This window comes from Helianthus annuus, chromosome 5 (genome assembly GCF_002127325.2).
Source record: "Helianthus annuus cultivar XRQ/B chromosome 5, HanXRQr2.0-SUNRISE, whole genome shotgun sequence".
In the NCBI taxonomy this organism is placed as follows: Eukaryota; Viridiplantae; Streptophyta; class Magnoliopsida; order Asterales; family Asteraceae; genus Helianthus; species Helianthus annuus.
The window spans coordinates 138,037,599-138,049,411 of NC_035437.2; the positions used below are offsets into that span (position 1 = coordinate 138,037,599).

Consider the following 11,813-nt stretch of genomic DNA (forward strand, 5'->3'; position numbering starts at 1 on the left):
ACCAAATTACTACTAACCAAACGGGTTTGTACTGCTACGTGGTAATTTATACGAGCGAAAGCAATAATCAGAAACAAATAACTTATCTGTTTCAAGCTTTAATTGGCAAGGGACAAGTATTGATTGATAATGAGATCTTGTTCAAAGTTAAGGGACCTTTCTGATAAAATTGAGAAATTCAATTTTCATCAGAATTAAAGATGAGGGGCCTTTCTGATCAAATTGAAAACTTCAATTTCTCCACCAGAAATAAAAGCACGAACGTGCTTCTTCTTCCCCAATTCCACTAGAACAATTCTTTCTTCCTTCACAGAACAAGAAAAAAAAACCTTCTTCTTCCTGCGATCTCCCAAGAGAACGAGCAGGAGACAGGTTCGTCGGAACCCTGAACAGTCGCGACGGCGACGGTGGTTTTGGCGGAGGCGGCTTCAGAATCACGGCGGTGATTCACCTGAGCGGCGACGGTTCTGGCAGTGGCGGCTGGTGTGTTGTTTCCGGTCTTCAATCGGAAACCCTAGCTTCGCGATGAAGAGAGCGGTAGCGGCGACGGCGGCTTGACGAGCGGCGGAGGCTGACGAGCGTCTCTGATCAGAACCCTAGTTCCGATTTCACAGGTCAGTATCTTCTTCCTCTTGCTACACCTCTGTGTTCGTGTTCAACAACAATAGTCTGTGCTCTGATACCAGTTGTTGGGGATCAAACGGGTCACACGAACACAAATAACACAGAACTCACACTCACACACAATTAAGAACACAAAGATTTATAGTGGTTCGGTCCGGTTCTGACCTACATCCACTCTCGGTAACTAGGAGAGTATTTGTTATTAAGCTTGATACAAGTATTACAGATACAAAACAATCTCTTATATAAGATTGGATGTAAGAAGAAAGTCAAGAAACAAGATCCGAGAATAATGGGTCACAGAGAAGATTGGATAACCCATGTCTTCTTATCCTCTTATCCTTTGGTCAGAAAGGCTTTTCTGATGTCCACTTGATCAAGTGGATTCACACTCAACATAGTAAGGTTTCCACATTACTTATGTCGACCACTTCTCAGGAGTGCCACACATTGAGTGAGGTTGTTGCGCGAATCTTCACAGCTAAGAACTCAAGAGATGTTCGTACAATCCGAAAACTCTTAGTCTAAGACATTATGAGCTGAGGTTCCATAACTTAATCTTTAGGACCTTATGCACTTCATCTACAATTAAAAAAAAGAGAAAAAAAACGTTATAAAATAAAATGAGTCGTACTAAGATTATGTTGGAGATGTTTAATTACATTTCTTAAAATCACATATTTTGACTCCGTTTTAAATTTTCATTGAAATAGACAACCGAGTTTTTTACACCAATTCATAAGGGAATAAACTTTCTCACCATAATAACTTCGTAAAAATTAACATTTAGTTTTAATAAAATTATTAACTATAAACTATTAACTATATATACAATTTTGTCTTATTTTACTGGTCCACTTTTTCAAAACAAAACAAAAGTTGACTCATACTACATCTTAAAAATTCTTGTTCAAAAACTATTAAATAAAATGAATTATAACAATAATGCAAGTAATAAACAAGTGCCAAGCTCATAAAAACGTCCACACAAATAAATAAATGGGGTAAAAAAGGAAAATGTAAATGAATGCGTCACTGAACTTCCGGCGCACGGCTGACCAACGGTCGGAAGAGTTGTTGTGGGGTCCTTGACACATGATAGTTGCCCCCATGACACCAACATTGAGCTGTGAATCAACCGCTGTTTGGACCCCACGATTTATGTTTTCCCCACTCACCAATACACCTTAAAATACCTAGTTCCCCACCTCATTTTCCTCACTCATCTCTTCATTTGTCTAAATCTTCAAACGTTGTTTGATCAATTGATTCAGCAATGGCACAAGAAACTGTGAAAACCGTTGCACAGTCCGAGACCCCGGCTGATGTGGCCGTTGTTTCCGAGGTTCCAGAAGCCGAGAAGGTTGAAACGTGCGCAAAAGAAACTGTTGTTGCCGAGCCGGAGAAGGTGGCTGCATCTATTTCGTTTAAGGAGGAGACTAATGTTGTTGGTGAGCTTCCTGATCCACAAAAGAAGGCTCTAGATGAGCTTAAATTGTTGGTTCAGGAAGCTCTTAACAAACATGAGTTTTCTGCTCCTCCTACCTCGCCACAAAAGGTGGCGAAGGAAGAGCAGAAAGCAAACTCCGCTGTGGATGGGGAAGCTCAACCTTGTGAGATTTCTCCCGTTCCAGCGGAGACTGAATGCAAAGAAGAAGAAAAGGATGCACCTCCAACGCCGGCTCCAGAGTCAGAGCCGGTGGAAAAGGAGGTGACGGAGGTAGTTATGAAAACCGAATCCGAATCCTGTATTGATGAAGATGGTGCGAAAAAGATCGAAGCTATACAAGAAACAATCGTGAAAACCGAGCAGACTCAGCCACCTCCGCCACCTTGTGCGGCGGAGGTGACTCCGGTCTTGCCAGAAGAAGTATCAATCTGGGGAATCCCCTTACTCGCTGACGAACGTAGTGACGTCATCCTCTTGAAATTTCTCCGGGCTAGAGACTTTAAGGTTAAAGAAGCCTTCACTATGCTCAAAAACGTCGTCGCATGGAGGAAAGAGTTCAACATTGAATCACTTCTTGAAGAAGATTTGGGAACTGAACAAGAAAAGGTTGTTTACATGCACGGAGTTGATAAAGAAGGCCACCCGGTATGCTATAACGCGTTTGGGGAGTATCAGAGCAAAGAATTGTATCAAGAAACGTTCTCGGATGATGAAAAACGAAAGAAATTTATCCGGTGGAGAATCCAGTTTCTTGAAAGGAGTATCCGAAAGCTAGATTTCAGCCCGGATGGAATCTCGACCATCGTTCAGATCAACGATCTTAAATATTCTCCGGCGCCGTTTAAGAAAGAACTCCGGCTAGTCTTCCAGTTGCTCCAAGATAATTATCCGGAATTCGTCGCAAAACAGGTACCCAAATCTTGATTGTTTTAAGTTTGCGAAAAAGAAACACCACAGACATTCTAATCACACATCTCTGATCGTATGACGTGTTATACTGACACATCATTAGAACCATGATGTTTATACAGGCCGCGTGAGTAACATCATGGGCCGTATGAATTATGATAGGTGAATTTTTTTCACACATGATCGTATGACGTGTTATATTGACACATCATACGGACCATGATGCTTATACGGGACGCATGAGTAACATTACGATGTATGAATCGGTGTTCTTTAAATCATACGAGCCGTATGATATGTTATATACTATGGGCCATATGGCATATGATGTATTATCCTGAAACAAAATTGTGACAACACACAATATTTTATGTTATTTTATATTATTTTAAATTTTAAATTTCTTTGTTGTAATTGGCTGGGAACATGACGACATATTCTGATCTATGTCCTTTTGACCTGGAGTCAACGGCCGACCGAACTCACACATGGTTCAGTTGTTAGCTTTTTCATCTGGTCTTTTGTTGTTTTATTGCAGGTGTTTATCAATGTTCCATGGTGGTACCTAGCTTTCTACAAGATGATCAATCCATTTTTCACCCAAAGGACCAAAAGCAAGTTTGTTTTTGCAGGCCCTTCAAAGACTACTGAGACCCTATTTAAGTAAGATCCTAGATTATTATAATGTATAAAAATAAATCAACTTCTTACACAAAATATATTTGAATTTTCTAACTTTTTGTTTTATATCATTTTAGATACATATCACCTGAGCTGGTTCCAGTTCAATATGGTGGGCTTAGCAGGGAAGGTGAACAAGAATTTACCACAAGTGACTGCATCACAGAGGACTTCATCAAGCCTTCTTGTGAGCACGTGATCGAGCTCCCGGCTCCTGAGGTAGTTAAGTTTAATTCAGATATATTTTGTTTTTGTTAAGGTTATTTTTATAGAACAATAGGTAAGAAGACGACAAAAATTCTAAGGCCCTGATACCATATAGAAAATTAAAGCCACATAAGGCATTGTGTATACTCTACAATAAGGATAATTACAAATCCTAATTAATATATTTATCGAAACTTTTTATTTTCTTTCTAATGACGTGTTTGATCGAATGTTGTTGACTTTAGGCGTGTACATTGGTATGGGAAGCAAGAGTGGTGGGAATAGGATGTGATGTTTCTTATGGGGCGGAATTCGTGCCGAGTGCAGAAGATGGGTATACAGTTATTGTTCAGAAGTCGCGAAAGGTTACCGGCGACGAATCGGTGATTTGTGGGAGGTTTAAGTGTGGAGAAACAGGGAAAGTGGTGCTTACTTTCTTTAATCAAAGCTCCAAGAAGAAGAAGGTGTTGTACAGGTTCAAGAAGGTGGCATTTGAGTGAAAGCTTATTTATATTGTTGTTCAACTTAAATTGGTTTGGTGAATTTATTTGTTTGTTTGGTTGGTTGGTTGGTTTGTGTTAATTATAGTTGGGATTTGATGTATGTGGAGTTTGACGTATAGAAATGGATTTCGAGCATGCCATTAATTTTGAAGTTTTATGTAATTATTTCTTATCAACTTTAACAACTAAGAAATTAAATACGACAGCTAATAATAAGTTTTATTAATTGACAAGTTCATCGGGCAAAAGGTCGAAAACTACAACTAGTGCTACCAAAGATCGTGTTGATTTTTTTGTCCCAAGCGGATGATTTGTAATTACTTGCGGACATCTCATATTCACCCAAATGAAGAGACCCTCAAACGCTCCACAACCGAACATCTCATACCTAATCACTTCCTTGCGTCGAGCATTTGAGAGTTGATTATCTTTTTTACACAGGCTAAGCTTTTACGTTGACTACGGATCTTCTCACTAAAGTAACTCTGTTGGCGCAATCAGACCTTACAAGTTAACACTACTGAGGACACAAGATAATACCGTCGATTGGAAATCCCAATCGGTATCTTTTTAACAACTTAACGGGTATACCGGTTACCCGCGGGTATGCCTGATAGGAATTGAGCAAGGTATGGTACACAATATTACAACCGGGTATGGGTATGTAATTACCAATACCCGGCCCGAACCCGACCCATTACCTTGAATCGTTCTAGCTTTTGATTCTTACATTCATAAGCAAGTTGTAAGGTTGATTCTTACATTCATAAGCAAGTTGTAAGGTTGTTTGAACAATCATGTTGGTTTATAAAGTTAAAAAGACTAAATGTTGACAGCGAATCATATTCGCTTTGAAGGCTGTTTTGAGTGGGTTTTTTAATTTTTATAACTTGTACACAAGTTGTTTTGCTTGGATTTTTATAGGTCAGTCAAAAGAAACTAGCGTTTCTTAATCATTAAACAATAAACTTAGGGCTGATTTTACGTTTGTACATCCAATTTCGGATAGCGGATTTCAATATTCGAATCACAATCCGAAATCCCAGAAATTTGTGATATCCGAACATAGGAACCTGTAAACAAAACTCCAATCAAAACAAACATACAGATCATTAAACCACTAAACATATATATATTATCATTTTCTATATAAACATCTTGCTTTACCATCTCATCAGATCATAACTACATAGTTTCAAATACAATAAACCAACATAAGTGGAATGCAGAACTATAAATAAGTAACTATCACAACTATTATACGCTTTATGATCTTCAGATGGTACTCGCTCGATTATATATGTACGTTTTTGCAAAATATAAGTAGATTAAAAATGCGACTGCACTCATACCAGCTAGAAGCCAGTAGAAATAATCAAGATGACCCTGGTTCAAATTATCCGAAATCCAACCGTCTTTACCATCTCCACCTGTCGTTTTCTCAACCACCGAAATAAGAAAGCTGCTTAAGAAGCTACCAACACCGAATATACTAAGATACAGTGCCAAACCTATGCTTCTCAACTCGCTTGGTACTTGATCATAGAAAAATTCTTGCAGACCGACCATTGTAAAAACATCAGCGGCACCAGTTAGCAGATATTGAGGTAACAGCCACCATACTTTCATCGGAATTACTGCATTCGGGTCGTCTACTAACCCGTATTTGCTTGCGGTTTGAAGTCGTTTGATTTCAACAAGTGCTGCAACCACCATTGAAAATATGGATATGAAGATTCCAGTTCCGATTCTTTGAAGCGTTGTTATTCCGGATGGTTTTCTGGTAACTGATCTGGCAATGGGAAGCATGATCTGGTCGTAGATGGGAATGAGGATGACAACTGTCAGGCTGATGAACGATTGTAATGTGGCGGCTGGAATTTCAAAGGTTGACCCGATTGACCGGTCCATGGTGACTCCTTGTTTGGTGAATAATGTGGAAAATTGAGCAAAAACGATTGCAAACGGTAAACAGCTGGCCCATATTGGAACTAGTCGAAGTACTGCTTTCGCTTCTTCAACCTCATTAATGCTACAAACCTTTCCTTCTTCCTTTGACCCATCTGGTGAAATTAAGGCTTTGTTGAGAAATCTGAAAAAAAAAAAATTTTAATTGTTTATGCACATTGGTTAAAAAACTGCGAGGCACTCTCAAAGGCCGAGGTGTGTGCATCACGTAAGCGAGGCATTGCTCTATTTATATATAACAAATTTTGAAGGCCCTTATGAATAACGTTTTTATTTTTGTCTTTTATGGTTCTTCTTTTGTAGTAGTTTTTTTGTCTTTCAATATTTTTGTCTCGTCATGAGTTTGTATGCGTTTTACGCCTGCTTGTGGTATAAGTTCGTGTTTGCATTTGCATACACGTAACATGGTCGTTGCTTGCTACTTAACGGTTTTACGACCCCCGTGTCCGCAACACCGGGGGTCAACATCGGTCCCGATATCGTATTCATTTTTATGGTTTTATTGACGTGATAGTATAAAATTCGTTAAACACAGAGTTGTATTCGTAATAAAATATTTTTTTGGTATCGTAACCTATATCCAGGGCAGGTACCATACAAGTAGCGATACAAGTATTCTTTTTATGGTTTTCAGTTGATGTAAAACACGTGTCGATTGCTATGTCAGGTGTAGGTATTGATATCATGCTGGTGCTGTAATGAACCAAACCGATACTGACGGAAATCCCGCCGCATAGCGCGGGGGAAATCCCACTAGTTTGCAACCAAATAAGCTTTTTTTGCAACCAGAAGTCGTGTATCTCATATGTTTCACATATCAACCTTTTTAAAAATAAGAATAACTACCTGAAATTTAAAATAAGGGCAAGAAGAATTTTAAAATGTTACCTGAATTGTTGAGAGCCTTGATGAGGCAAGGTCCCGGAAGCTTCTTCTTCCATAGATATCGATGAAGACGTAGTTTTCCGATTCCGGAATGCTCTAACAAACACCTGACCGATTCTTACAAAAGCACTTTTTTCATTTACCTTTTCTTCAAACCGGTAAGTGACGGTTCCCGCCAAAAATATAAGCAGTGCAAGACCCATAACAAGGCAAGGAATGCCAAACCCGAGAGCCCAACTAAAGTTATCTTGAATGTAGTTAAGAACACCTAGAGCCATAAGTGGGCCACCACATAATCCAAGATACCACCAGTTGAAAAACGAGCTTTTGGCTTTGCGTTCTTCGGGATTCCCGGAGTCAAACTGATCGGCTCCAAATGCTTGAACACAAGGCTTGTGCCCTCCTTGTGCAAATGCCAAAAGATATAGTGATACGAAAAACAGAATAACTTGGAATTGAGGAGGAGAACATGATGTGCCGGTTTCACAGTTGGAATACGGAAGTAAAGTTGACACAGTCAGCAGCCCGAGTGCCTGGTAATTATCCCAATCAAAGTTAAACTTTATCACTATTCACTAGGGTAACGAGGTATGTGTGTGTGTGTGTGTTCATAGAAGCGAAGTCCCATAACTACGCAAAGTTGCATGTAAGTCAATAATGCCAGAAAGCCATATATGGTGATAGTGAGAAGAACAGTTGTTGACAATCAAATTTTGTTTCTGAAAATTGTATATTGGTATTTTAAACGCGTTTCTTCAATACACACACATAGGATAGGTGATAACACGGAGGCATTGAGGGACCATGTTTGGCAAGAAAATTTCTTATGTGCATCTAAATAAAACTTCAGAACTGATGCATATGTAATATTATGCAGTTTAAAGGAAGGATACGGTGGCAATATAGTAGGTAACAATTTCACATTCGTTTGGATAGACCGGAAGGCAGAGTGATAGTACACTATTTTAAAGTGTTAACAAAAGCTGTGTTTGATCCAAACACTCAGTTTACAGCTTTTTGTTTCTTCCCCCAGTTACGGCGTATTCTCACAATCTCACTTAAGATGTCAAGTCCCTTACCTTTTTCTACATTTGATAATGTCGGATCGGGGATCGATGTACGTTCACGAACAATGGATGAACATTGTGAGTATGCACAGATTCTGTGCAGGGACTCGAAACACAATCACAGGGACGATACACACACAAACACGCACTAATATATTATGTATTGTACAATTACAAATGATGAATTCTATCCTGTTTATAGGTACAAGATGCCTTGGAGAACAAGGAAAATAACTAACATAACATAAATAACCGTCATAACTTGTTCATCACGTTTTAATCTGCGCAGTTGACTTTTTTTATGAACATGTTTGACCTTTTATAATTAACTTCTAAAAAACCATAATTTCTTGATTAATAATTTTCCAACAGATAACACATAACAATTGAAATACAATTATTGCAAGTCCTAAAACTTATGGATCCATGAGTCAATGTAATAATTCAAAATCGACTAGAATTCTTTTGTTTTTTTTTTTTTTTGAACGGCACATTTGGATCACCGACGGACCACTGGAGTATCATCGTGCCCAATGGAACCACCCGATCATATCCATCTCCACTAGGCATAATGCCTATACACCAATTCAGGAGAAACCCAATAAATATGGGAAAACCCCCCTTGTGGGAATCGAACCAAGGACCTATTGGTCCCAAAGCTTTATCCCACCCCCAAGATGCCACTAGGTAGAATTCTTTTGTGGTCCATAATATCAAGAGTAAATGAAACATCTAAGGTCAACCATATGCTAACAGAGATCAGAATCCTATGTTCACAAAAAGCCGCCGCCCGACTATCGACTAGCAATTACTACAACACCGGTAACAACTACTACCAGAAACTTCAAATACAGAAGTGCATTCATAACATAAAAATCCAAACAGCAAAAAGATATCACCATAACTAACCAGTATATAGACGGAAGAAGCGATAACAATTGTCCGGTATCTCCCCAAAAAAGCATCAGCAACAAAGGCACCAAAAAGCGGTAAAAGCGACACCGTTCCAGCCCAAGCATTGACGTTTTCCGCGGCGGTGGCGGTGGATTGGCCCAAAGGTCCGGTCAAATACATGATGAGGTTGGAACTGACTCCATAATACGCAAATCTCTCGGCAATTTCAACACCTGAAGAGAAGCGTATGTATGAGTAAAGTGTAGAACACAAAGAAATCGAAATTGAAGGTTACCGATGATGAAAGAGGCGGATCTCCAGGAACCGGATCTGGATCTGACGACTGGACGACTTTTGTAGTCAACGAAGCCATCAACAAGACCGTCGTTGAGCAATGGTGTTTCAACCTGGGAATAGTCGTCGGAAGCGGCCCCGGTTGGCTCCATGTCGACTTCAGAATGTTTTTGATTGGCTCACCAACCACAAAGGCGGGAGGATAATGTACGCCGCGCGTATTTATGTAAATATCTACACAGGAGTCATTCTATATATTTATATTACTAGGATTTTAACCCGCCGCGCGTTCCGGTGGCGTCAAAAGTTAAAGTCACTCGTATTTATACTTTATATTTAACCATACTCTTTACTGAAAAAAATTACGTTGCCATCGAATGAAAACGTATTATATTTGACCCAACTCGCTTTCGAATACAGTTTACGAACGTACATAAAATAAGTATAAAACGTATTATTTTTTTATCTGACTCACTTGAGAAAAAAGTTTACGTCAAAACGTGAATTTAAAATTACATGTACGTTAAAACTGCGATACATAACACATTACGCCGACGGCACCTTAGTTGTTTATAGCGGACGACACATTATGTGATGCGTTGACCATATAAAACATGTGTGGTTACAACGTACAATGATGACAATAACGTTTGATGCCCGCACGTGACATTACACGTTTTTTACTTTGTTACACACGATGTAAAGTTGTAACAATATTTTAGACAATCGTGTAAAGTCGTAAAAGTAATTTAGAAATTAACATGGTTATACATAGATAAAAAATAGTATAATAATATGTGACGCTATGGTCTAAAGTCGTAAAAGCAATTCAAATAAAATGAGACGTCAAGTTATTAAGTAGAAAAAGTTGGCGAATCAAAGTTGTCAATTACCAAAAGTTAAAAATGAATGTGTAACTTACTTGGTTTGAAAGTGTGAAGTGAAAAAATTAAAAGTATAAGAGGTTAGAAAGTAAAAGTATTGGAGTTAAAATTATAATATATGAAAATTGAAAGAACATAAATGTTTAAGGGCTAAATGTGTATTTTTTGTAAATGTTAAGGGCTTAATACACAAATGGACTAAATGTGTAATTTTTGTAAATGTTGAGGACTTAAAACACAAAGTCCACACACCGACTTTGTGTTTTAAGTTGTTATAGAATGTTCCCTTGGTTAACCATTTTACAAGATGTTTCTTTCGGTAAAGACTAAAATTGTTAATCGAGAAAACTGTAATTTTGGTCCCTGAGATTTGTTATTTTTGTCACTTTAGTCTAAACCTTAAATCTTTTGAATCTGGGTCCCTGTGGTTTCAGTTTTATTGTCATTTTGGTCCAAAAGTAAAATTAGCTCAGCTTTCTCAAATAAAATCCTGCTATTTTATCGTTTTTCTCAGGGGCAAAATGGTCATTATAAGTTTTATTATAACAAATTATTAACTAAAATAATAACTAACCTTATAAAACCATAGACTTCCCCCAAACATTATCTTCTCCAAACCTAAACATCATCTTCTCCAAACCCAACCATCTTCTTCATCCAGTTCTACCGGTCTAAACTATAAACCGGTTAGACAACTCATCGTCAAACTCATCGTTGTCGCTACCTGTCGTACGGTTCTCCGTCATCTCCTCCTTCAGTATCATCTGCCAGTCCAGAACATCAACCGGCGCCGTCGTGCCGGTGACTTCTCTCCGATTCGCCGTCGACGGTGCAACGTTCCAGATGTCGAATTCAGTGAACTCGAAGATCGAGTGAGGAGGAGGAGGAGATTCGTGATGTGACAACTGGCAAATAACTGGTAATTCCGTACAATCTAATCACTATTTATATTTCTTAATCTCATGCATTTAGCGTAATTTAATTACGTAACTGTGTCGTATATTGGATAAAAGTGTTAGGACAAGAAAACAAAGCTAAAACATATGTTGGTTTTCGTCGTAATGCGAAACCAAACAAACAATGTCCTAAAAGTGTTGGTAGAAAGTGCTGCGTGCACTATTCACGGTCACACTATTCATGCCAGCAAAACCGTGAAAACAGAACGAAACAATGAAAAACGACACACAGATAACATAACTGAGTCCATTTACATAAGAAAACACTAATGAGAAAACATATCTTGCAAAAATCTAGGACTTTCCGGTACAACTGTCACAGCCCCCGATCCCTATCTCCCGGGAACGGGCGGCCGTGAGCCAGTTTCGGTGGTATCACATTTATTTATCCAATTTGGCAGCGGAAATTTTCATCAGGACCGTAGTTAGGAAATATTTTAATCAGAGTAAACCACCATGTTTTATAACTTTAAACATATGGGTAAAAACCC

General features: G+C 38.6%; 2 protein-coding genes across 2 annotated transcripts; one reads left to right on the forward strand and one right to left on the reverse strand.

Annotated features, from left to right (window-relative positions):
• Window positions 1-1,742: 1,742 nt before the first annotated feature.
• Window positions 1,743-4,525, forward strand: LOC110898500 (patellin-3). Its single transcript, XM_022145294.2, has 4 exons — window positions 1,743-2,983; window positions 3,522-3,646; window positions 3,742-3,883; window positions 4,117-4,525. The coding sequence occupies exons 1-4, from the start codon at window positions 1,901-1,903 to the stop codon at window positions 4,369-4,371; spliced, it is 1,605 nt and encodes a 534-aa protein (XP_022000986.1). The 5' UTR covers window positions 1,743-1,900; the 3' UTR covers window positions 4,372-4,525.
• Window positions 4,526-5,481: 956 nt separating this feature from the next.
• LOC110898501 (protein NRT1/ PTR FAMILY 5.10) lies at window positions 5,482-9,730 on the reverse strand. The gene is made up of 4 exons (XM_022145295.2): window positions 9,484-9,730; window positions 9,204-9,421; window positions 7,231-7,760; window positions 5,482-6,466 (listed from the first exon to the last, which is right to left on the reverse strand). The coding sequence occupies exons 1-4, from the start codon at window positions 9,632-9,634 to the stop codon at window positions 5,650-5,652; spliced, it is 1,716 nt and encodes a 571-aa protein (XP_022000987.1). The 5' UTR covers window positions 9,635-9,730; the 3' UTR covers window positions 5,482-5,649.
• Window positions 9,731-11,813: the final 2,083 nt, after the last annotated feature.